Genomic DNA, 25360 nt, shown 5'->3' with positions numbered 1-25360 from the left:
GAGGAGAAGGGAGAGGGGAGGGAGTCAGGCCAAGATGAAAATTCTGTGTTCTCACAGCAGAGCGATGATGGGGTGCTGAGTGCTCCCCACAGATCATCTACCCTCTTCCCCCGCTCCAGGGGAAAGTATCTTGCTCGTCCCTGTTAGGCTCTGCGGGAACCGCGTCCACTTAAGCCAGGCTGTCCTCGGAGAACCACAGCTTTCAGAGTCCAAACCACCGAGCCGGCCATTAGTGAGGTTCCCTGCAGGGTGCCCTGGGAGAGGTCCTCCCCGACTGGTAGGCCAGCCCTTTCGTGGGGCGCGGGGAGTGGATCTGGGGCCCAGAGAGGGACGCACGGGGCCTGCACCGATCACAGAAGCCCCCAAGTGAGTCTTGTCCCCGGAGGCCCGGGTTCTCTCCCCGAGAAGTTGCCGGGGAAGGGAAGGCGGAGGTTCCCCGGCTGCGGGCGCTGCGCCCCCGTCGGGCAGCAGAGGCGAGGGAGGCTGCGGGGGGGGGGGGGGGGGGCAGGGGGGCGGGGGAGGGTGGGGTCAGGGCTCGGCTCCGCCCCTCGCGCGCGGAGCTCGGCTGCGGTCGGGCGCTGGCTCAGTCCCGGCTGCTCGCCGCCGTCGCTCGGGGCTGCGGGATGACACCGCCTCCGCCCGGATGCGCCTCCCTCGGCGCCCCGCGCGCCCGCGCTCCCGGCCCGCCGGCTCGGCCCCGGCCCCCGCTGCGGCTGCTGCTGCTGCTGCTGTGCACGGCCGCCGCCGCCCGAGGCCACCCGAGGAGCGGACCCCGCGTCTCCGCGGTCTGGAAAGGTGGGGGCGCCGCGCGGCCGGCGGGGCGCGGGGAGGGCGGCGCGGGGCGCGGGGCGCGGGGAGGGCGGCCCCCGGGCAGTGCGCGCGCGGCGCTGCGGGTCCCGGGCCGTCCCCGCGGGAGCGCGTGGGGCCGGGGTGCGCGGGGTGCGCGGGGTGCGCGCTGGCAGGCGGGGCGGGCTGCGCGGCGCGGGGAGCCGGGCCCGGCTAAGTCGCTCCAAGTCCTCCCGGGCCGGGAGCCGCAGCGCCAGGGCGCGGGCAGGGCCCCCTCCCGGCCGGGGGGCGTCCCCGGTTGTGCAGCGCCGGGACCTCTGCACCGGACCCTCTCTTCGGCCGGGCCCCCCCAGCCGGGGGTCCGCTCCGTGCGCTGCGGGCGCCGCTGTCGCGCGGGGCGCGGGCTGGGCCGGCAAGGGGGGCGCGGACCCTCGCCGCCGCCGCCGCCGCCGCGCTCGGGCTGCGGGAACAAAGACCCCGCCGCCTGCCCCCGCCCCGGGCCCGGCCCGGCCCCGGCCCCGGCCCCGGCCCCGGCCCGGAGCGCAGCAGCGCGGGAGCGCAGGAGCGCAGGAGCGCAGGCCGGGCAGAGGGCTGGGCACCGGGCGGCGAGCGGGGGCGCGGCGCGGCGCGGAGGCTCGGGGCACCGGGCGCTGCCTCCGCAGTGCCGGGACCAGCCGCTCCCCCCTCGTCCGCACGTGGCAGTTGTCACCAGGAATTGGCGCCCGCGCGGGGGGCAGTGCCCGTGGGGTGGGGCGCGGTCGTCGGGACCCCCGCGCGGCGGATCCGGGGCGGGGGCGCCGCTCTTAGGCCGCGGTGCGCACGCGAACCCGGGGGGCCATACCTCCCCGGGGGCGCCTCACTTTCGACCCCTGTGTGATGGGTCAGGAAGCAGGCCCGGCGGGGTTGGGGGCTTCCTGCCGCGAGGGACTGAGCTCCCCTCCCCTGCATTGCACACAAATGCTTCCCCGCCCCTAGACCCGCAGGGCTCTGTCCCCCGAATTTGGCGGCACTGCGGCCCCCCTGTGGCGGTGGCCGACTCGCCGTGGGGGCTGGGGGACTGGTCTGGTCTGGCCCAGCCGGGAGCCTTTGATGCCTGAGGCGGTTTGCAGGAATTGCGAGAGCCTGAGCATTATCTGGGGCAGGTATTCTTAGCAGAGAGAGGGAGAAAAAAAAAAAAAAAAAATCCCACACACAAAACGAGCGGCCCGATCTGCAGCTGCAGCGGAGGGAGTGAATGTGACTTGCCCAAGGTCACTCCGCAGCACAGGAGCTCCCGGTGCCGACGGGGGGGCTCGATCTGGCGCAGCACCAGCGCCAGTTATGAGTTAGGGAGGGGAGGAGGAGCTAGGCAGCGTTTGGGCCCTGAAGGGGGCTCCGTGGGGGCGAGCTCTGCCACGCGGTGGGAGTAGAGCAGAAAGCTGGACCTCGGGTCGTCTGTTCCGGGTGGACACTTGCACACCCCTCACTCCAGCCCAGGCTTTCTCTGCATTTCCAGCGTCTTTGCCTCACCTCAGTCTCCTTGGCTGTCCTGAGCAGCCCTGCATTTGGGCTCCCTGAAGGGGACTCCTACGGCCGCATTCGAGTGTTCTGGAATCTCCCCTTGCACCAAATCCCTTGCACTTGGCTCTGCTTGCCCCTACCCCCAAGGCTTCCTAAGACCCCTCCCCCCATACTTAATGCACAGCCACTTCTTAGCACATAATGTGAACCTCCACAGCTCAGCCACTTAGTCCCCACCCTGGGGCTATTTAAAGATGCTCTCAGCCCTCTTGCCCACTTTCAAGGCTCCCAACCCAGCTCCACTGTCTTTCCACTGCGCACGGTTCACAACTGTACCACACGGGCCCGCGCTGGCCGTGCCCTGGGCTTGGTAATGCACTATCGATCCCCACCCGGACCTGCCGCCCCCTCACCTATCTCGTCCGAAGGCAGCCTCTCTGCACGTCTTCACCAGTGCCAGGCGCCCCGCCGGCCAGACAGACCCTGCCATCAGCCTCTCCCCCGGGCCCACAGCTGGCGATGGTATGCCTGGCTGACAGCTGCCTCCGATTTCCCGTGGGGTGACACATGGCAGTCGGACAGGAATGGGCTTGGGCAGGGCGAGATGCGGAGTAGGCTGAGAAGAGGACCCTCCAGCCTTGCTGTAGACCCAGGCCCCTGACTTCCAGCGGGTGGGCCTCCACCAACGACTAGACCAAAGATAATGGTGTTTCTGGAGACACTTTTCTATGAGGCATAGACTGGGCTTTTAGTTTTGAGCCAGGACAGGTGTGGGGACTGGACTAGGTCTGCAGGGTTCATCTCTGCCGTTTATTTTGTGTCGCTTGTACTCCTAAGCCTAGGGAAAGATTTGATCAGGGAGTTCTGGGAGATTCCCAGCCTGCACTTGTTAGGGAGCTTGAAGCCTCTCCAGCCTGCTGACGGCCTGGCCCAGAGAGAGATGGGTGTGTCAGCACCGACCTGCTGGGTGCCCTTGAACTCTGCATCTGTCTCTGACCCTCAGAGTTAGATCAGGAAGGGCTCTGGAGGTTGTCCTCTGAGGGTGTCACTGTGATACATGGGCCAATCACGGAGGCACAGTAAGGGCCTGACCTCCCTGCCAGCAGGGATTGGAGGGGAGTGGGTTGCAAGTGGGGGCAAGAGGTTGGCGTGCTTGTGTAAGCTGTGTACTCCTCTCTCATTCCATCCCTGCTGGGAGGAGCTGGGGAAACCCAGGCAGGTCCTGACCCCCCAAATCAGAGGTGAGCCAGCGTGTCTACAACGAGAAACACAGCTGAGTCTCCAGTCTCCACCTGCCCAGCCGGTTCTGCGCTATCTCTTGTCCAATTAAACAACAGGATGTTATTGTTGACTTGGTGGCTGCTGGGGGAGCCATTATGGGGTGACTCCCCAGGGCAGGGGGTTGCTGTCACCTTCTCCAGGGGATGAGGTCACAGCTGGGGCTCCCCAAGCATCAGCATTTCCACTGGAAATCCTTGCCCCCTTGGGGACTTAGATGTGCTCATCACCTTCCAGATGAACTCCTCCTGCAGAACCAGGGAAGGGGGGGGCAATTCTCCCAGGAGGAGAGACGGGGTTTTCTGAGTGATGATGTCACTCAGGTGACATCATCCGGCCAAGCTGTGTGGCCCCTTGTTCCTTACTAGTGAAGATTCTGAGAGCAGGCTGGGGTGGGCAGATGCAGGCATGGGCCTGAGGCATCCACAGTGTGGGGAAAAGAGCAGAGGTCAGGAACTGGCTCGGGTCCTCGCTTTGACCTGATTTGCTGTGTGACTCTGGGCAGGTACTTGCCTTTTTCTGAGGCTCAGTGTCCTCAGATGTCCAAAGTGGGTGGAGGGAGGAGCTTATACTTAACAGAGCACGGATTTCCTGGGAATCCTGCCTCTCTGGGACGGGCAGAGGCTGCGGTAGCCGGTTCAAACCTCAGCATTAAGGAGAAATTGAAACCTGGGAAGTCAGGGGAAATCCTTAGGTTTGTGTTCTCTCCTATCTTTCTCTCTAGGAGCGGACGGCCGAGAATCAGCTGCAGGAAGTGGTTCATTAGTTAGTAGTCTTAAAGGTGGGCATAGTGATTTAGCGTTTGACATTTGACATTTGCTGGGGTCAACCTTGTATTAGTCTCAGGGCAGGGCTTGGGGACCCAGGGATGAGAAAGTCGACCAGTTTATATAGACTTCTCAGTGCAGATGGGGAGACGGACAGGCAGGTCAACCTTCAGTTACAATAAAATGTGGCAGGGCCTGTAACAGAAGGCAGCTCTGGGGGTTGAGGAGGCACCTAACCCAGTCTGCCCAATCAGGGAGGGCTTCCTGGAGGAGATGGTAAGTTGGGATGACACGAGTAGTAGAAGCCAGCTGAGGAGGGGAGCGACAGGAGGAAGTACCTAGTGTGATAGGATTTTAGACCCAAAAACTTACAACTAGGACCAGGGAGAGGAGAAGAGCTGAGTGGGTGCCCCCAGGAGGGAGACATTGAGTTAGCCAGGGTTGGGGACTCCAGGAAGGTTTCTTACAGGAGGAGACATCTGAGTTGGGCCACTTAATCTTATACAGCCAGTGGGAGGAAGGACCGTGGCTGGCAGGGGAGGCCTCCTGCGTGTCCTAGCTCCCGTATGGGGAGCCAGGAGCTTTCTGCCTTACTCCTGACTGTGGTTCTCCTGTATCTGGGCTGAGAGTCGCCGTGATGGGAGGACTCCCCCCGCCCCCCCGCCCCGCACCATCCAGGCACTGTTGGTCGGGGAGGGGCAGATCCCTTCCTGTGGTCAGCTTCCCCTTCCAGGCACGGTTACCTCCTTAGCGGAGGGTAGATCACTCCTTGGGCTGGGGGGCCTGGGGGGATTCTGGGCACTCAGGAGAAACAGTGAAAACTGGGCACCCTTCTTTATGAAGGGCCAGGCCAGGGCCCCTGACGTGTAGGTGATAAGCTGAGGCTCGGACCAGGGGAAGGGGTCCAGCAGCCTGCAGGGGGGTGGTGATAGGAGTGGGTGGCCCTGTTGTTGACAGCTGAGGCCCCAGCTGACGTCCTGTCCTCCACCCCCAGCCCTGTGTCCCTTATTTCAGCTACCACACGGCGTCTGGCTATGTCACAAGGGCCTGACCATACTTCCTCTGCTCTGGTTGGTAGCTTTGGGGACGGAAAGCTTCCCCTTCTCGTAGTTTCCTTTTTTGGCCAGGCTTGTCTGCCCCCAGAGGTCTCCTTCCTCCCAGGGTTGGGGAGGAAGGGGTCCTCCTAGAGCCTGGAGGACGGTGGTCCCTTATTGACCTTGCAGTCGGAGAGCACGCGTTCCCCTTTCCCGGGGAGATGTGTCCCCTGCGGCCCTTCCGTCCCTCCACGTACTGTGCAGTGACAGAGCCACCACTCTCCCCAGGGCTGCCTGTGGCCGGGCTCCGCACCCACCTTCTCTCCCACACATCTTTCCTCTCACTCCCCAGCGCCCATGTGTTCCTGCCTCGGTGCTGCTGCCCTGCTCGTCATCCCTCCCTGCACCCTCATCACCCTTCTCCTTTCTGCCATTTCTGTCTCACTTCCTCCAAAAAGCCTTGGATGACTCCACCTCACGGCCTGATGGAGCAGGGCCTAGGACATCAGAGGACAAACGTCAGAGATCAGCTGGGCCAACCACACATTCCGTAGATGGGGAAACTGAGGGCAGAGATGATAGAGGGCGGCCAAGGTCACCCAAGGACACAGGCAGAGCGAGGGCCGGGGCTGGGTCTTCTCCCCAAGCCTGCTGTGGGCCCGGCCACTGGCCTCTGTCTACCTGCCCGTCTGCCTACCCGCTCCCTCCCCGGGCCTGAGGCTCACTGAGCCCTTCCTCCTTGGCCAGTTCGGCTGAGCCCAGGCTCTTCCTGCCCCAGTGCTGTCTGCTTCCAGAAGCCCACCGGCCCTGACCAGCCTCCCTCGGGGCCTTAGATTGGGCCGGGTCCATGTGGCTCTTCTGGTCTTTTCCTCCGGGCAGCTGGGCGTCAGGTCTTGAGGGCAGGTTGATCTGTGTCACAGTTTGGGCTAATCTGGGTTTAACCGTCACGGCCCCCTGGGATTAGGCTGATCCTACCCTGCCTCCTGCACCCCTTGCTTCCAGTCAGGGGCTCAGGCTCTGCGCTAACGCCTCGGGGCAGCTCTCACTGCGGAGGGCGGCGGCACCTGCCCCCGGAGAAGGCCCGGGCTGGCCCTCGGGGAGCACAGAGCTGCTTGGAGAGGTCAGCCTGCTGCGGGCCAGGGAGGGCACCCGGGAGATCCGAACCTAGGGGTAGAGCCAAGGACCGCGACAGGAGGTGAGAGCAGGACATTTCAGTGTGAGGTGGCCCAGCGGGGGGGAGACTTACTGGGTGGGGAGCAGGGGCCAGGTGAGAGCGAAGGGCAGACCCGCTCGTGCTGTTTATCTCCTGGGCCCAGGGCTTTGGCCTGGCCTAGTGAGGAAGGAATGTTACCCTGATAACTCAGTGCCCTGTCGGTGGCCCAGGAACCCGTTCCAAGACGACTGCTCCGCTGATGTAGCAGTTTGGCGACTACTCCTGTCCACCCCTCCCTGCTATCTGAGGTGTCCTTACTTGTCCAGCCCTGGCCTTGGCTTGGCCCAGGGCCCACGGAATGAGAGGAGGCCTGGCCTTCACCTTCAGGACCCAACGGTCCAGGCAAAATCCCACCAGACAGTGCGATCTGAGGGCGGATGGTGTGTGCCAGATGGTGTATTGTGCAAGGTCAGAGGGAGGATGGAGCAGTGAGGGCTGGAGCAGCCGGGAATACCTCCCGAAGCCAGGCGGCTGAGGCCAGGTGTTCAAGGACAGGTAGGACCATGTGCACAGACGGAAGGGGAGAGGGCAACCGTGGGAAAGGAGAGCATGAGCAAAGGCGAGGAGGAGGGAAAGAGCCGTGGCAGAGATGAGCAGAGGTGGGCCTTGGCTGCCAGGTAGAGGGGGAGGGCCCTGCGGGGAGAGGCGCTGGGAGCCATGGCGGGTTCTGGAGCCGAGTGTTTTCGCCGGTGCCGGCTGGGGAGGAAGCTGGCTGGGCAGATAGTAAGGGAGGGCTCCGAGCATATCTTGCCCTGCCCTGTGCTCTACCCCAGCCTTGCTGTTTTGTACCGAGATCTCAAGATACTCACCTCCGCAGTCAGTCATGCGGGTTGGCCCTCAGATCCCTGCCACCCCCCACCCCGTTGCCTCAGGCCCGCGCGCCTGTGCTCCCCTCCCTTACACACGGCCTCTGTAGGGCATCGTGGATAGAGGTCAGACCCTCACGGGCCCAGAGGCCTCTGACCAGGCTCCACCCTCTCTGGGCCCCAGTCTTCTCTTTTGTGTGGGAGGCACTGGCCTGGAAGCTTCCGAGGGCCCTGCTATGGAGCGCAGCTCCACTCCCCCACCTAATAGCTGTGCGCCCCTGGGCAAGTGGCTCCAGTTCCCTGTGTCTCGCTGCCCTCGCTGTGAGACGTGGTGATAAAAGAACCCCCCTTCGAAGAGTTCAGCAGTGATCAGTGAGTTAATGTATCTAAAAATCGCTTAGACTAGTGCCTGGCACGTCGGAAGTGCAGTGCAGGGTTAGGTGGCAGGGGTGTCATTGTCGCCGCTCTCCTCCTTTGGCGTCTCTGATTGCTGGCGAGATCCAGCCCGGCCCCTGCCCGCGCTCCCTCCACGCCGTGCTGGCAGGCTGCCCTCGCTCTTTCCCCTTGCTCCCTCTCCCCCGGCCCAGGCTGAGGCTGAGCTGGGGAGCCTCTCTCAGGTCTCCCCGTCTCGCCTGCCTCCCTGTACCGGGGTGGGTCAGCCATCCTCTGCCCTCTCCCCCACCTCTGCCCTGCTCCCTTATCGGCCCCTGGCTCTGGGCCCAAGGGCAGGCCCTGCCTCTCTGCCCATCCTCTCCTTTGAAGGAGCCACCCGTTGACCTTGGACTTTCTCTGGGGCTTTTGGAACCCGCCGGGCTGAAGAAGAGGCAGAAGGTGGACAGGGCATGCGGCCCATCCGGGTTTCCTGCCTTCCCTGGCCTTTGAGGCTCCTCGCTGCTCCACGTGGGCCGTGGCTCAACCTTCCTTCCCTGAGTCTCCCGAGTCTGGCTCAGCCCAGGGCCCCCCCAGCTTGCTGTCCACACTGCCCGGTTCCTGGAAGCCTTCACCCCAGCAGGGCTTCCCACCAGCCGGGCTTCTGGTCCCCTGAGCGCAGTGGCACGGTGCAGAGAGCGCACAGCCCTTGCCCACCCAGAGGGGCCCGAGTTTTCCCGCCTTCTTTGCACGGTGGCCGGGGTATTTGGCAGGCTAGTTGATGGAGGCAGAAGGGGATGTTGGCTTCTTCTGCTGCCCCTACCTCCATTCAAAAAGCCATCTCTGGCTTTTCTGGGACTTACACTCCCACACTTCCCCCAAACAACCCCTGAACTCAAAGCTGATTGTTTTGTGATTTGTCCTGAGAACCGCGGTTGGATCAGAAAACCTAGACCTTAGCAGGTATCAGCCCCTTCAGCCCACAGAGAAGGAAGCCACCCAGGAAGGCCCTGGTCACAGCCAAGCAGCCACCTGGCTGCCAAAGGGAGCACAGGCCTCTAGGAGCCAGGGCTGAGCCCACCTGTGAGGCACGCCCCGCTCCCACTCATAGCTGACCTCGGTGGGGGGGGAGGATGTGCCCCGTTGGCCCAGCAGGTTTTCACCCAGTGGGCAAGGGAGGGGAGGATGGGGAGCAGGAGGTGACCCGGGGAAGCAGAGAGAAGCAATACACAGCATTTTGTAAATCAAGAGGCTCTCCAGGCGGTGGGGGATGTGGTCCTGCAGGGCCGGAGCTGTGGCCCGCCCCTACCTCTGCCTTCCTTGCCCTGTGCCTTGGGCCAGTGGCAAGCTCATCTGCCGCTCTGCCTCCTTAGCTCAGTGATTGTTCAGATCCTCTCCCTTCTGTGACCTGTGGGGTATGGGTGGCAAAGGCTGGAGAGGCTGCATACTAATTCCCGGGCCACACGCGGGCCCTCCCTCCTCATTCTCAGCCAGGTGTGCATGGTAGGAATGCAGGGTGGGGTACCCCGTGGGAGGACGTGGCTGGGTCCCCAGTCCGAGGTTGGCCTGTCTCCTGCCCTGTGCCCGGGCCTCCCCAGCTGCCCGACTAAGGCATTCCCTGCTGGTGTCCACATTCCTGCCATTCTCAGCGCCTGCCTCAATGCCCACTTTCAAAGGGCCCCTTGATGTTGGCATTCGAGGCCCGTCGGGTCAGTGGGTCAGGTTAGAAGGCCGTCCCTGCCCAGGCCAGGCTACGGGGCCTGTGCCTTGTTGCTCCCTTCATGGACAACAACATCCCCTACGTCCCAGCCCCCACTCCCATCCTCCTCTTGGGCTGCCTCTCTCTTTCGTAAGCAGTGAGGATGTGGGCATAGTGGGGACCAGGTAGAGACAGCACCCGGAGTGTGGGAGAGGAGGAACAATATCCCCCCACGGCAGCCTGCTTTCAGAAAACCTACCCCATGGAAGTCCGGACTTGTTCCAGCCATTAGGCCACTGGGATGGTGGTGGGAGGGTGGGCCGTGAGAGTGATCAGGTCTGAATGTTTCCGGTGGCACCTTGCCTCCCACGCTCGGCCACCTTCCTGACCCTCCTCTCTGGCTGAGGCTGGGTCTTGCAGCTCCTGCCACTGCGAGGAGGGTGGGGACTCGGGGCCATGGAGTCTGGCGTGGGTACGGGGCAGCCTGAGTGTGCTCTTTCTCGGTCCAGAAGGAGCAAGGATTGGCTCAGAATCACATGGGGGTGGGGGCAGGGGTCCTGTGCCTGGCCCACCTTTGGGGCCATGCCCCCCCCGCCCAGGTGCACCTAGCCCCCTCCCTGGCCCGAACCCCTGGTTATTCTGGGAGCTTTTAGCTACCACTTAGTCAGCCACTAATGCGTCAGGCCGGGGAGCGAGGGGGGAGACACAGTGCCAGACGGTGCTCCTTTTAGATATCCAGGATGGGAAGCAGAGGGAGCTGGTCAGGCAGGGAGAGCAGGGAGGTGGGGGGATGCCAGAGGAGCGAGGGGAGGCTTTCTGGATCCTAGCCCTGCCCGGAGGAGGGAGGTGAGGCAGTGCTGCAGGCCGATGGGCAGGCTCCTTGTGCTGCTGTACCTTCCCACCCCCTCGTGCTCGGGGCCCCTGGGTCTGGGGACCCACCGTCCAGTCAGCCTTCCCACCTTCGCTAGGCTCTTTCCCCTGTCTGGGATTTTCCTCCTGCCTGTTCCTGACCCATCTAGCTTTGATCCACCTCCCCCAGCCCTTCGGATTCACTGGGAAGCAAAAAGCAAAAAGATGCACGTAAGGATGTGACACTTGCTCAGCCCGCTGGCTGTTTTTAGGGGCAAGCTCTGGCCTCGCTCTGCCTGGCCTTGCCCCGCATTGGGCAGAGCCTTGAAGGCCGCCCCCTCCCTGACCCAGCTCTCTGTGATGGTGCCATGGGGCCGCGGGTGCTGGCTGTGAAGGCTTGGTGCTGCCTTCACTTCCAGGCAGCCCTCCTGCCCCGGAGCCCCCACCCAGCTCCTACAACCTGAACAAAGCTTTCTTTCATGTATTCATCGAGCTGCTGCTGCTCAGACACTTCCCCGGCACAATCAGGCCCTTTGAGGGCCTTGGGCAGTTCGGGAGCCAGGCCGGGGCTGGGTGGAGAATGGGCCAAGGCTGCGTCCTGGGGCTGAGCGGGTGCCGTCCTACCCACACACTGCACCAGGCGCGGAGTGGGGGGCGGGAGTCTGGGGGCCAAGGGCGGCAGTGCTCCCTGGCCCCCGTGTGTTCTTCTGCAGAATGGGGCGAACAATGTCTGCGTCACGCAGCCCTGGCTGCTGCAGCCGGGGTTCAGAGGGAGTGGGACTCGGGCTCGCAGGTCTGTGCAGGGCCGTCCTGCGCCCAGTGTCGTAGCCCTCGCGCCGCACCCCACAGCAGGCCGCCCTCACCCTCCCTCCCTCTGTGTCCTCAGAAAGACCTTGTGAGCGGCCCTGAGTTCTGCACCGGGGACAGGTCTGCACGAGATTCGGGGAGGCTCGCTTTGCTGTGGCTGTGTCACTTGGGTTTCAGCGGAGGGCCAGGTCTCCCCCTCACACCTGGCTCTCCGGGGCCAGGCCGTGCATCTCCCGTCAGGCCCGACTCCCCGGGGCAGGACTGCAACCCCTAGACTAGAGCTGTCCCCGGGACCCACTCTGGTGCCCCCCCCCCCGCCCCCGCCACGCCCGACCTGTGGTTGGCCTTACACTTCTCTCCTCTCAGGCCGGTGTGGCTTGAGGGGTAGGCTTCGGGGGGCTCAGCTCTCAGGCTCCAGCCCATCTCCAGATGCAGATGCAGACAGGCAGCTTTTCCTGGCCGTGGCCGGCTGGGGGTGGAAAAGGGGCAGCCACAGACTGTCTGGATCCCTGGCTGGCTGCCAGTGAAAGGGGAGCCGGGCAGCTGACCCTAGCACTCTGGAGAGGTGGGGGGAGCCTGGGGGCTGAGCCCTGCCAGCCAGGCGGTGCCCAAGCCTCAGCCAGCACCCCGCACCCCAACCCAGTGCCGAGCTGGGCTCTCAGCATCGCTCTGCACAGCTGGGGCTGAGAGGGTGAGCGAGGGTGCAGCCCGGCTGCTCAGGCTGTGCGTGGAGCGCTCCGGGAGAGCCAGGGGAAGCCCGGGCAGAGAACCGATTCTAGGAGCCAGTCCGTCCTCCTTCTCGTGTGACCTTGGGCTGGCGTGTCCCCCAGAGGCCCTGCGCCAGGCCACAGCCAAGGTGAAGACTGAAAATATCCCACGTCCAGGACTGACCTGACCGTGCGGGCGGGGGGGGGGTTGCCTAAGAGGAGAGGGTCGCAGGGACGCCCCGTTGACTGTAGCACCGGCAGGACCCGGGGCAGGCTCAGGGAACGGCGGCCCTCTTCCGCGTGGGCCAGGCTGCGGCCTGCTCCGGCACTGGTGGGAAACGCTGAATTTGCTGCAGCTGAATAAACAGCGGTTGCTGACTTCTGGGGTGAGCCCAAGCTGGTCAGGGGCAGGAAGATGCTAGCTGGGGCTGCTTGCAGGGGGCCGAGCCGCAGGCTGTCCCATCTCTAATTTAGTCCTACAACCAGGCCAACCTCAGCAATGTCACCGGAGATGAGGCATCCTGTCCCTGGAGGTAGTGGCTACAGACAGTTTCTTTTTTGGGCAAAATTGTCCTGGTCAGCCCTTCTGCTTCGAGGCCTCGGCTGTGCCCTGCGACGGGCTCCCGGTCGCAGAGCTGCTGGGGAGGTCAGGCCGGTCCTCCCCGGCCAGGGCGAGCCAGCACCCCCGGGACGCAGCGCGCAACAGGCCAGGCTGCGGCGTGCGTGGTCGTTCAGCGCCTGCTCCCGACCCTGTGACCTTGGGCTGCCTCCTTCTAGACTTCCATTTTTCCCATCTGTAAAAATGGGGAGGAGCGGATATTCAGATTCCTTTTCTAGCTCCCATGAAAGCTGGCCTGGGTGGGTCAGGAGGGGTTGGAGAGGGCTTCCCAAAGGAGGGGTTGGGCTCTGACCAAAGTGAGCCCTGGGAACCCGGACTCTGAGTGGGCTGCTTAGAGGCCCCACTCCCTGCAACGGGGCAGCCGTGGCTGCTGCCTCTGTCCTGGCAGGGGTGACTCTCACAGAGCAAAACCGGGGAGCCCCAGTCGAGTCCTGAAGCCTTAGCTTCTTGGGAATAGCAGACTGAAGTGTGTACGCCTGTGCGCGCGCGTGCGTGTGCGTTGGGCAGGGATGGTGGGAGGTCTGTTTTCCCCAGGGATCCCTAAATCCTGCCCTCACCCTGAGGCTACACATATTGTAGGGTAGGGATCATGGCTTTGGGGTGAGGACAGCTGGTTGCTGGACCCCAGCAGGGGCCCTTCGCTTCTCCCACTCACGGCTCTGCGTCTTGGTACTGCCCCAGTCCAGACGCAAACGCTAGTTGCCAGGCAGGTGCTGGAGTGCCAGGGGGGTGGAGGCAGGTTCTTGCTGCCCAGGGCCTCGCCTCAACGTCTCTGCCAATTGCCTCCTCCTCAGGCCGCGCAGGACAGGACTGGGTTGACTTCGGCCTGGCGGAGCCTCACACAGTGCTTTTCCATGAGCCCGGCAGCTCCTCCGTGTGGGTGGGTGGACGTGGCAAGGTCTATCTCTTCAACTTCCCCGAGGGCAAGAATGCCTCCATGCGCACGGTGAGCCCGGACTCCTCTGCCTGGATCCCCCTGCTGGCCCCAGGAACCGAGCGGGGCCCCTCCCTCCTTCCCCCCCCCCCCCCCGAGTCTCACTCCTTGTCTCCCCTCTGGCCTTGGTAGGGGGGCCTCAGGGAATCCCTGGGAGCCAGCATCCCTTTGTAAACTGGCCCACCTCCTATTATATCCCACATATGGTCCCTGGGAGAGGGCTCCCTGACGGTAGTCCAGATTGGCACGGGTGTTGGGGAAACGTTGAGAAAGGCCTAGAGCTAGCCCCCTGGGCCAAGTGGACTGTGCTGCTGCAGGAGGAAGGTGGGCAGGACAGGAAGCTGGGCTCCAGAACCCCATGGCCCCCTTCTTCCAAGATTTCTGGGCTGGCTCTGGGCTTTGGCTCTGGGTAGCAGGCCAGCCTGTGTGATCTCAGGTAAATCGCTCAGCCTCTCAGAGCCCTAGCTGCTCATCTATAAAGTGAGCTCATCCCCAAGATGCATGGAAGGTACTTAGAGGCATCTCACCTCGGCGGAGTGGATTAATGCTCTCCCCTCTCCCCCAGGTGGACATCGGCTCCACGAAGGGGTCCTGCCTGGACAAGCGGGTGAGTGGGGGAGAGGTAGTAGGGGGGTGTAGGGACAGGAGTCCTGAGTCTGGGGAAGGAGGCATAGCTCAGCCTTGGGAGCTCCAGGATTCCCAGTTCTGATGGGGAGACGTGGTCATTCTCTAAGGCTTCTCTGCCTTTACTCTGTTGTTGGGGGGGTTGGGGTCAGTGGCACCCCCCTGGGCTCTCCTTTTGAAGGGTGCCTCTGGGATTCAGACTTCTGATGCCTCCTGCCCCAAGACGGAGGGTCCGAGTGCTAGGCCTGCCAGGGCCTCCAGCCAACCCTCTCCTTCCCCTTCTCCCGGGCAGGACTGCGAGAACTACATCACGCTCTTGGAGAAGCAGGGCGACGGGCTGCTCATCTGCGGCACCAATGCCCGGCGTCCCAGCTGCTGGAGCCTGGTGAGAAGGCCCTCCCCATGGGCCGGGTCTGGGTGGGCTTCTGCCCCCTGTATAGGGAAGGAGCTGGAGGGACTCGGAGGCTGGCCTCGCCTTTATAGGGTCCCTGGGAGGATGTAGACCCTGGCTGGGAAGCTGGCCTCCTGGGAGCAGTGGCCATGGCATCATGTGGCTGCTGGACCCTCCTTGGTCTCCCCCAGGTGAATGGCACCGTTGAGTCTCTTGGTGAGAAGAGAGGCTATGCCCCCTTCAGCCCGGATGAGAACTCACTGGTCCTGTTTGATGGTAGGGCGGCTGCCCTGGGCTGGGGGAGGGCGGTCAGCTCGTGTCCGGTGGCCCAGGCTCGGAGAAGGGACCCCCAGGAGCTGTCTGCCCTTACCCGTGCCCCTCCCACCACGCGCAGGGGATGAAGTGTACTCCACCATCCGGAAGCAGGAATACAATGGAAAGATCCCCCGGTTCCGGCGCATCCAGGGCGAAATTGAGCTGTACACCAGTGATACCGTCATGCAGAGTACGTCAGGCCCCAGCTGGGCTAGGGGGTGGAGAGGTGTGCATGCCCAGGGCAGTGGGCGGAATCCTCGTGTTCCCTGGGGGCTCCCTGGGCCCTCAAGACACTGGGGGCCTGAGGGGCCAGAGGCAGGGGAACGGGAGACAATAGGGTGGGGGCAGGGGGCAGCCGCAGACCCAGTGTGGGCTCCCCTGAGCCAGTGCATCCCTCTGCTGAGCTCATGTGGGGGCAACACCTCCTCCCTCCTCATTAGGGCGCTGCCAATTAGGCAGAAGCGACATAGGGGCCCCCGGGGACCTCCCCCCAGTCCCCAGGCATGAAGTCATCACTCTTGGGCCGACCATATCCTTATAGGAGAGGGCAAAACAGGTATGGGGTGGGGGTGCAGAGGCTCAGGCCCCTTGGGTTATCTGGCCCGATGTTCTGGGTTTTATTCTAGGTCTGTTTGCCCCGGGTTGTTGGTAGAGGTTCGGGTTGTATGTGTGTGTGCGCACGCGTGCACACAGGGGCGGGTCCTCTGAGCGGGCTCCCAGCCTCACACCCCTTCGCCTGTGTCTCTGGCAGACCCCCAGTTCATCAAGGCTACCATCGTGCACCAAGACCAGGCCTATGATGACAAGATCTACTACTTCTTCCGGGAGGACAATCCTGACAAGAACCCCGAGGCCCCTCTCAACGTGTCCCGCGTGGCCCAGCTGTGCAGGGTGAGTGGGCGGCTGAGTGGACAAGAGTGCATGTCCACACCTGAGCAGAAGTGAGCAAATGTGTGAAAACACACCTAGGCCAGTTGTCGCACACGTTTGCAGGAAGGAGCATGTGACATGTGCGCGTGAATCTGGGTGTGGGATTGTGGGAGCGAACGTGCGTGCACAAGAGGGTCTGGGCACCTGTGCATGCGTGGTAGTGTGCAGATGTGTGTCTCCTGTGGCATGTGTTCGTGAGTGTGGAAGTGTGTTTACACGTGTGTTTCAGCCGTCTGAAGGTGCCGGGATGCATCTGTGCCATGTGTGTGAGTGTGTATTTGTGAGAGTGGGCAAATGCGTGTCTGAGCTGGTCTGCTGTCTGGGGACGGGCGCCCTCCACCTGCAGGTCCCTACTGCTGGCCCTGTGCCCTGGATCAGCCAGGCCCGAGGCTGGAGCTGGGTCCAAGCACCTGGCCTGGGAGGACAGGCACCTGGGCCTCGTCACCTGGAAGGTCCCGGCCCCTTTCGGAGCCTCCCTGCCTCCTCTGGAGCCTGGGTGCTGCCATTCCTGGCAGCAGGTGCCATGGCTGTGTGGCAGCCGGGGCAGGTGCTGAGGGGCCTCTCCTTCCCTCCTTTCAGGGGGACCAGGGTGGCGAGAGTTCGCTGTCAGTCTCCAAGTGGAACACCTTCCTGAAAGCCATGCTGGTGTGCAGTGATGTCACCACCAATAAGAACTTCAACAGGCTGCAGGATGTCTTTCTGCTCCCTGACCCTAACGGCCAGTGGAGGGACACTAGAGTCTATGGTGTTTTTTCCAACCCTTGGTGAGTGAGCTTTGCTGGGGCTGGGGCTGGGCTGGCATCGGTTACGTGTCCAGTGGGGATCCGAAGGTGTAGGCCCTGCTGGGCACGAGCGGGGACGGTTGCTGGGCCTGTGGGGGGGGGGATGGCCACGTTCAGGGAGATGAATATGCTGACATGCTGGAGTCTGGGCACGTGGGTATGTGTGCACATGCCACGGGCGTGCTTACGGCTGTGCCGGTGCCCGTGTGTCCCTCAGCCGCGTGCTCAGAGGGGGTGCCGAGGCCTCTTAGGGTGCCGGGTGCTATCACACCTGCTCAAGCGCTGCCTGCACCTGATCATTCACACTTCTTAATCACTCTCGTTGATTGAAAACAAGGCAGGCGAGAGTGTTGGTGTGTGTGGGGAGAACTGGGGGACAGGGTGGGGAGGCCAGCCCCCGTCCTGTTGCTTGAGCGTGGGCAGATCCAGCCTGGCCGGGGCGGGAAGCGGAGTCTGGTCTCCTCGGGCAGCAGCATGCTGTAGCTGTGCCCAGAGAAGTGGGAGAAGCACCCCCTGGAACACACGCTGGGACTTCTCCAGCCCCGGGGCTGCCCTCTGCACTGAGTGGTTCTGTGAAGAACGCAGGTTGGGGTTTGGGATTACAGCAGACAGAAATTTGGTTGAACTTGCCTCTCTCCCCTGCCTTCCCCCCTCCTCCTGCCTTCCACCCTGCTGTCCCTCCCTCCCTCCTGTCTTCCCCGGCGCCTGATAACTCTTGGGCACCCGGCCTGACCCCCAGGGTAGTGCCTGTCCCCACACGGCTCCCAGACCAGGGTGCTGGGCTGCGCCTCTGTCCGGTGCTGGGCTGGCCTGGGTGAGAGAGGGCGGTGGGTCCCGGGCCCCCCACCGAGGTGCTCTCTGTGCCCCCCAGGAACTACTCGGCCGTCTGCGTGTACTCCCTCGGTGACATTGACAGGGTCTTCCGAACATCCTCACTCAAGGGCTACCACATGAGCCTTCCCAACCCTCGGCCGGGCAAGGTAAGCTGACCCCCACCATGGCCTAGGCTTTGGCCCACCTCCCAGCCGCACCACTAACCTGGACCCGTCCTCCTTGCCCAGTGCCTCCCGGACCGGCAGCCCATACCCACGGAGACCTTCCAGGTGGCTGACAGTCACCCCGAGGTGGCACAGAGGGTGGAGCCCATGGGGCCTCTGAAGACGCCCCTGTTCCACTCGAAGTACCACTACCAGAAAGTGGTTGTCCACCGCATGCAGGCCAGCAGCGGGGAGACCTTCCACGTGCTTTACCTAACCACAGGTGAGGGGCTACCCCGCGACCTTCTGGCCTGCTTTGTAAAAACACACATGGTAATATGACTAACATCTGATTGGATCTTTATACTTGGAAAGAAGAATTGGTGACCAAGACCTGCCAGGGGTTCGTATGTGCAGCTGTGGAAGAGTCAGGCAGGGAGGGCTTCTTGGAGGAGGTGGGGGTAGAGGGAAGGGGAGCGGTTATCCTAGGATGGGAGAAGAGCAGGCGTGAGGATTCAGAGGCAGAAATGGAGCAAGTCTGAGCAAAGCTGGGTGTAGCTTTGGTCCCGACCTCTGACCCAGGGAAGAGGGTAGGAAGAAAAATGCAAAGTCAGGAGGAAGGACCTGGTCACTGGTATCCTGGGGGCCTTTGCCGGGCAGAATGAGGAAATCGGGCTCTCTCCTCGTCTTTGAGACCGTGCAGGCGAGGGGAAATGTTTGATGCGGGATGCCAAGAAGTGAGACGTGAGGACTTCCAGACAGCAGAGCCTTTGCAGAGTCTCGCAGAGGACCCGTGGCAGTCAGAGTTTGCTGAGCCCGGAAGCCGGGGGGAATGCCCTGGGAGATACCCCTGTGTTCTGGGAAGCCACCAGCTGGGGACGAGCCAGGCCTGAGCTGAGTTTTTGGCAGCTTCTTGGTTCCAGGCTGTGGGCAAAGGGGCTCCTGGGAGCAGGCATGGAGATCAGTATTGGCGGGGCCACGGGCCTTCCTTGAGACTGGGTGGTGGTGCCACCCGGGGCAGTGTCTCCCCGGGAGCCTAGAGCCTCTGGGGCCCCACAGTCAGAGCCTCAGGCGCTCACCCTCAATACCTCCCCTGCCACGGGGCTTCCTGCTATTGCTTCACCTTGTGGCTGTCTCAGGGCCCGAATGACCTTAGTGGTTGGTTGACTCCCGGAAGCCTAGGGAAGAGGAATTCCCCAAGGGGCCTGGCTCCTGGGTCCTGAGACCCCAATTCTTTACTCCCCTGTTCATTCTGGCTGCACCCGTGGTCCCCTGCCCTGGCTCCGCTCAGCAGTGGCTGGCCTAGCTGTGGTCAGCCAGGGGGATAGATAGCAGGGCATTGGGGTGCAGGAGAGGGAGGGTCACAGAGGACAGGAGTGGGAGCTGGAGCCGGGACAAGGAAAGCTGGGTGGGGCTATGGGCTCCCCTCCTGCAGCCCCGGGGAGGCGAGCGCACTTGAACGATGAGGCAGTTGTCCTCGTTTATCCGTGAGGGCCGTGGGAGAGTTAGCATCCTGGAGCCTGCGGCAGGGAGGATCGGGGCCAGATAGGAAATAGAACTTTCTGAGCCCACTGCAGAGAGTGGGAGGTCTCACACCTGGGAGAAGCTGTGGGAGGCGCTCACCGGGCTGCCGTGGAGGAGGCGGAGGGCAATGTGTACGCGTGGGGGTGTGAAGGCAGCGGCCAGGGTGGGGGCTTGTCAGGACAAAGGAGCATCTGGTCACATCTCGGAGCCCGGAGAGGGGGATCATAGACACAGAGAGGAGCGTCCTAGGTGGGTGATCATCTGATTGCTTTTTTGGGGCAAGTGATGCCCTGGGAAATCGGGAGGGAGGGAGAGGGAGGTAAGCTATTCTAGAAACTGGGACAGCAGGGGAGGTGGGAATGGGAGGACCCGGAGGTCAGAATGCCCATTAGTCCCCGACAGGTAGGAATGGAGGCAGCACGGCCTTGGAGGCAGGCAGCCTGGTTCTGACCTTGGGAATCTCTATGTGGCATCTACGGTCCTTTTCCAATCAAACATTTTTATAAAACTTTAAAAATCCCGTAAGATTAAATACAATACGGAGTCCTGGATTGGATCCTGGAACAGACAAAGGACTTTAGTGGAAAAACCCAAGAAACCCAAATAAAGTCTATAGTTGAGGTAAGAGTAACGTCCCAGTGTCAATTGCCCCATTGTGACAAATGTGCCACAGTTATATAAGGTAGTAACGTTGGGGGAAACTGGGTGAAGGGTGTTCGGGAACTATGTACTGTCTTTGTGACTTTTCTGTAAAGCTAAAAATATTCCAAAATGCAAAGTTTATTTAAGGCAAACATCCCCCGAAGAGTCCAGGAAGCAGGGGAATCGTAGGAGCTGAGGGGTGGGGATCTGACGTCCCCGGGTTCCAGGCACCGGCTGTGTGACCTTGAGCAAGTGGCTCGGCCTTTCTCAGCCTCATTTCCTCGTCCCCGAATCAGGGAGGTAGCAGCCGCCTCTTGAGAGCGTGGAGCACGGCCCTGAGGACTTCTGTGCCCCGGGCCCGGCTGCCCCTGCGGCCTCCTCCAGCGCCTGCGGCCCGGCCTCCGGCCAACAGGGTCTCTCCCAGGCTCCCGCGCCCCTCTCCAGTCGTGCCCTCCTCGCGCACCCCCGGCCCGAGCCATGCCCCCCAGCCTCCTCCTCCACATCTGGAGGGAGGTGATGGAGCCCCCGCGCTGGCCCGCTGACCCTCTGCCCCTCGCCTCCAGACAGGGGCACCATCCACAAGGTGGTGGAGTCCGGGGAGCGGGAGCGCAGCCTGGTCTTCAACATCATGGAGATCCAGCCCTTTCACCACCCGGCTGCCATCCAGGCCATGTCGCTGGACGCCGAGCGGGTGAGCCTCCCCACGTCCCTGTCCCCAGGGCCAGCCGAGGCAGGGCTGGCCTGGTGACTTAGCTGGTGTTGGGGGGGCCGTGCCTGACCGCAGTCCTGCTCTCCTTCCAGCGGAAGCTGTATGTGAGCTCCCAGTGGGAGGTGAGCCAGGTGCCCCTGGACCTGTGTGAGGTCTACGGCGGGGGCTGCCACGGCTGCCTCATGGCCCGAGACCCCTACTGCGGCTGGGACCAGGGCCACTGTGTCTCCATCTACAGCTCCCAAGCGTATGTTGGCCCGGATCCCTCGGCCCTGGGGGGTGGGGGTGCACACAGGAGTGGGGGTGCTGGAGGTGGGCTGCAGGGGGTCCTCTGGGGGCAGGCTGCTGCTGATCGTGGCAGGGGGTGAGGGCAGGGAAGGGGCCAGACCCGTGGGCTCCTGTCCGCTTACCTTCTCGCCCCTTCCAGCTCCAGGTCAATGCTGCAGTCCATTCATCCAGCCGAGCCACACAAAGAATGCCCCAACCCCAAACCAGGTACCCGATCTGGCCCTGCTGGGGCCCCAGTCCCCTGGGGTGGTACAGCCGCATCTCACGGAGACATGGCCTGGTCCTGGGGGCCCTGGGCAGATGGGGCAGGCCAGTCCCGCTGGGGCTGGAGGGGTGTCATATGGGGCGGTTGTAGGGAGGGACGGGAACGGGGAGGGAGGCCGGGTGGGGGGAGTGGGGAGGACGGTGGGCACCGTGTGCCTTTAGAAGCCTTGGGCCCAGAGGCCTGGCCAGCAGGGGAGAGCACAGCCCGCCTCGGGAGCCCTCGGCCCCCCTCATGGCTGCCTCCCCCATTCCTCTCCAGACAAGGCCCCACTGCAGAAGGTTTCCCTGGCTCAGAACTCTCGCTACTACCTGAGTTGCCCCATGGAGTCCCGTCACGCCACCTACTCCTGGCGCCACCAGGAGAACGTGGAGCAGACCTGCGAGCCGGGCCACCAGAGCCCCAACTGTATCCTGTTCATCGAGAACCTCACGGCGCGCCAGTACGGCCACTACCACTGCGAGGCCCAGGAGGGCTCCTACTTCCACGAGGCTCAGCACTGGGAGCTGCTGCCCGAGGATGGCGCCACCGCCGAGCACCTGCTGGGCCACGCCCGGGCCCTGGCTGCCTCCCTCTGGCTGTGCATCCTGCCCACGCTGGCTCTCGGCCTGCTGGTCCACTAGGGCCCCGGGGCTGGGCGTGGCGCGGGTTCCTGGGGAAGCTCGGCCCGATGGAGGACCCAGGCCTGGAGATGGCCAGCCGCGGGCGGCTGCCAGGCCCGCGTGGGGCACGGGCCGTGGGGGCCGCGAAGTTGGGGCATGGGTGACCTCGGACTTTAGCTTCTGGAGACCACTTTTCCAACGCTCCTCCTCAAACTTGGCCAAACGCGGTGACGTCCTCAAGAGCCCACGGGGCGGAGAGCGGGGTTCGGGAAGGGAAGCTGGGACCCTGGCTCCGGACCTGGGGGCCGAGGCTGGAGCCCTTCCGGCCCCTCCACCCCAGCTGCCCCTGCTCCTGCTCCTGGCGCGGCGAGCCCAGGGCTGCCTCCGTGGCGTCCTCACCAGCCCTGGGTCCCACCAGGCAGCGGCCTTGCATGTTTATTGAAGGATGTTTGCTTTCCGGACGGAAGGACGGAAAAAGCTCTATTTTTATGTTAGGCTTATTTCATGTATAGCTAATTCTGACTGCATCTGTATGAAAATACCAAAACTACAGGCTGGGGGTGGGGTGGGGCAGGGAGGGACTGGGGGAGAAATGGGCTGGGGAGGGGGGTCCCAGTCGAGGCTCCGGGGACGGGGTGAGAGTCTAGGGGTAGGCATGGGTTCGCGGAGAGTGGCATGAGCTGGCTCTGCCCTGGGATCCCAGTCTGAGGGAACACGCCCCAGTCCCCGCTGTGGGGGCAGCTATGGGAGGGGGTAGGGTGAGGGAGACAGGGGAGGATGAAGGAGAAACTGAGCCCTGGGTTCACCACGTCCATGTAGAAGGAGGAGCCGGGTCCTCAGGGGGGGGTTCCAGGACTCTGCCCTTGGCATTGGGGGTTGGGGGGCGGGGGGTCCTCTCCCCTCCCCTCAGCCCCCTTCCCCAGGGGCTGCGCTTCCATGCTCCTAGTCTCCCACCTTCAGCTCAGGACATGTTATAACTTAGGCTAAACTGTGAATTCCGGTGGGGACAGCCTGGGCCAAGCTCTCCAGGTGCGCGGCTCTGCCCCCAGCCCTGTCCGTGGATCTCGGCAGAGAGCGGGCCCCTCTCTGGCTGTGTCTGGCCAGCCCAGGGCGGGGCCTGGGGCCGGCGGCCTTCCAGCTTGGGCCCCTGCATCTCTTCTCAATGCACTTTAATAATGTAACATATTACTAATAAACCAGCTATTTATTTACCCGTGTCTGCTCCTTGCCTGCAAAGCCCTGCTGGTTGGGGGGGAGGGGTTGAGGGCTGGGGGGGGCCTGTCCTGTTTATGGCTCAGAACCTCCTGCCTGTGCAGGCGTCACACACACTTAACTGCCTCTGTCCTTGGAGCCCCGGAAGCACTCCGTGGAGCTCCTGGCTGATGGGATCCGAACCCCCATCTCCTGAGCAGTGCACTGCCTGCCAAGCTGCGGGCCGGAGCCCAGGCAGCTTCCGCATCCCACCCTGCTCCTCACACCTCAGGAGCTGGCCCTCTCTCCCCCTGCACCCATCCCCCCAGGCTCCTCCTTCCACTTTCCAGAGAGGCCTGGCCTGGCAGCCTTTTGCGGGGAGGAGAGGGCAGTGTGGGGGGGCATCGGGTGGGGGGTGGATTAAATGGTGGTGATGGCAGTGTGTGTGCAAGAGGGCTTGAGTGGGGATGGGGTACAGGGCAGGAGTGGGGGTGAAGGCTGCATGCAGGGGGGTGGCTGGCGAGCAAGGGGCAACTGGCGGGCAGGACGCAAATTTTGTGCCCTAGCCTCAGAGTTTGGCTTTTCAGCCCCTAGGGCAGTGAGGAGGGCTGGGCTGGGGTCTGCGCCTTAGAAGCCCTGGGGCTCCTGGGGCTCCTTCCGTGGGAGGCAGGGAGGGGTTCGGAGGCTGTTGGGAGGGGGTGGGCAGACTAAGGCCCCAGGGAATGCAGAGGAAGGAACCTTGCCCTCCCCCGGGGCCTTTCCTCTCTTTGTTCTTTTCTGGCCTGCCCCTGGCGGTAGGGACGGGGCCTTCTGGGGTGTGTGGGAGATTTGGGACAGGTCCCCCGTCTGAGTCTGAGCCCAGCTTCTGGGCGGCTCTGGAGGACACCCACAGAACTCGAATCACCCCCCACCATGGCACCCCCTCCCTGTCCGTCTACCCTGTGCTTTCCTGGGTCAGCCCCCCACGATCCTGCCTGGTTCTTTCCCCCCCACATCCAGCCTTTCCAGATTGACCAAGGCAACAGCAGGTGCGTGGGGCCAGGAGCCTGGGCATCTGGGGGGCCTGTAAGTGCTCTGGGCTGGGGGCAGGACGTGGGTCCCCAGTCGCCCTCATGATCCTGGGCGGGCCTTGCCTTCCCTGAGACTCATTCTTGTTTGTAAGAAGGGGCTGGGTCAGGGCTTCTGTGGGGCCCCTTCCTCCACAGTTCTGGGTTCTAAGACCAATTTGCTTTGTCTTGGAGGGAACTCAGGGCCTACTCATGGCCTTGTCTACCTCCTCGGGGGCCCACCCAGCCCGTGGTGGGGAGGGGGACAAAGGGTGGGTTTCAGGAGCAGCTAGGAGGGGTGGGGGGCTCCATCCCCGGCCCCACCTGCATGGCTGGGTGACCTCCAGTGAGGTCCCTGCTCTCTCTGGACTTTAGCAGGCTCCCTTTTTCCAGTCGGGGTGCTCTCGGTACCCAGATGGGCCTTTGGGAGAAGACTCGAGGGACAGAAGACGCTCCTTTGCCTCTGCAGAGGCAGCAGCAGGGCTGGGCAGGAGGAAGCTGTGGCGGGAGGCATGAACCGAGCGCATGTAAATCCCACGTAAATGAGCGGCGGGCGGGCAGGCCGGGCACAGGACCCCTGGCCTGTGCTCCCCTGTGGCCGAGGAGCACGTGGGCCCTGCACGGCGGGGCCGCGTGGGCCGTCCGGCTGGGCCTGCAGGCGCCGAGGGCCACCTGACACCCCAACATCGGCCCCTTGGGGCGCCAGCCAGGCCTGCGCTGCCTTCTGTCTTGTGTGTCACCCCCTGCCGCCCCGAGGGGAGGACGTGTGTGCTGTTGAAGACCAAGGCTCCGCTCCGTGGGGGCAGCTAGAGGGAACGGAGACCCCTTCATAACTGGAGGGGCCCCTGAGGCTTACCCTGGGGGCCCGTCTCCCCTGGGGGAGGCCTCTGCCTTCTAGTGTCTCTGGGGCCGGGTCCCTGACCTGCCGTGGACAGCCCCGCACACCCCTGCCTTCTCGATGCTCAGCTGCGGTCTCCTGCCCACCTTTGCTCCTGTGGGTCTCTCCCCTGGAAGGCCAGGAGCAGGGTGACCCCAGGCAGACACTGCAGACCGACTTGGAATCCTTCAGACGAGTCCTCGACTGTCCCTTCCACCAGCACCACTGACCCCGCGGCCTGCTCCGTCCTGGGCTGCGGGCTGGGGGTGCGTCCCTGGGGTCCTGGCCCAGGAAGGCCCGGCCGCCGCCCCTGGGACCCTGGAAGCCCGGTCGGGGAAGCAGGAGTGGGGCTGGCTGGGGACCGTGCCAGTGACGATCCTGGGAGGGGGGGTACCCGGCCCATGGTGGCGGGGGAGGGTGGCTTGAGTGGGCCTTAGGGGACAAGGAGAAGTCCCCGGGGTGGGGAGGTCACCGGAGAATGGAAGAGGGAACGGCATTTGCGGAGGCCTGGAGTGTCCTGGGCTTGGCTGGAGTAGTGTGAGCTCCGGGAGGACAGGGAGGCTCCTGTCAGTTTGGGTGGCACCAGGGGCGCCCTGGTGGCTCAGCGGTTGAGCGTCCGCCTTCGGCTCCTGGGCTCTGGGATCGAGTCCCGCGTCGGGCTCCCTGCATGGAGCCTGCTTCTCCCTCTGCCTGTGTCTCTGCCTCTCTCTGTGTTTCTCATGAATAAATAAAGAACATCTTAAAAAAATCTTTTTTGGGTGGTGGCTGCATCTCTAGCACGGAGAATGGTGCCTGCAACACATTCCTGTTGAAACCGTGGATGAAAGAGGAG

The 25360-nt window shown here is 63.4% G+C and overlaps 1 protein-coding gene across 2 annotated transcripts; it reads left to right on the top strand.

The window, feature by feature from the left end:
• Window positions 1-608: 608 nt before the first annotated feature.
• Window positions 609-22625, top strand: SEMA7A (semaphorin 7A (JohnMiltonHagen blood group)). Of its 2 annotated transcripts, none has more exons than XM_077881872.1 (14): window positions 609-795; window positions 13229-13380; window positions 13934-13975; window positions 14285-14377; window positions 14575-14659; window positions 14778-14888; window positions 15450-15589; window positions 16208-16392; window positions 17282-17390; window positions 17472-17670; window positions 20117-20244; window positions 20355-20509; window positions 20690-20757; window positions 21074-22625. In XM_077881872.1, the coding sequence occupies exons 1-14, from the start codon at window positions 624-626 to the stop codon at window positions 21433-21435; spliced, it is 2001 nt and encodes a 666-aa protein (XP_077737998.1). In that variant the 5' UTR covers window positions 609-623; the 3' UTR covers window positions 21436-22625. The 2 variants fall into 2 exon arrangements, with proteins under 2 accessions (XP_077737998.1, XP_077737999.1); XM_077881873.1 differs by lacking the exon at window positions 609-795 and adding an exon at window positions 6928-7073.
• The last annotated feature ends 2735 nt before the right edge of the window (window positions 22626-25360 follow it).

The sequence above is a fragment of the Canis aureus genome, chromosome 32 (genome assembly GCF_053574225.1).
Source record: "Canis aureus isolate CA01 chromosome 32, VMU_Caureus_v.1.0, whole genome shotgun sequence".
In the NCBI taxonomy this organism is placed as follows: Eukaryota; Metazoa; Chordata; class Mammalia; order Carnivora; family Canidae; genus Canis; species Canis aureus.
The sequence above is the reverse complement of the archived record's forward strand: the minus strand, read 5'-3'. Positions and strand labels throughout refer to the sequence as shown.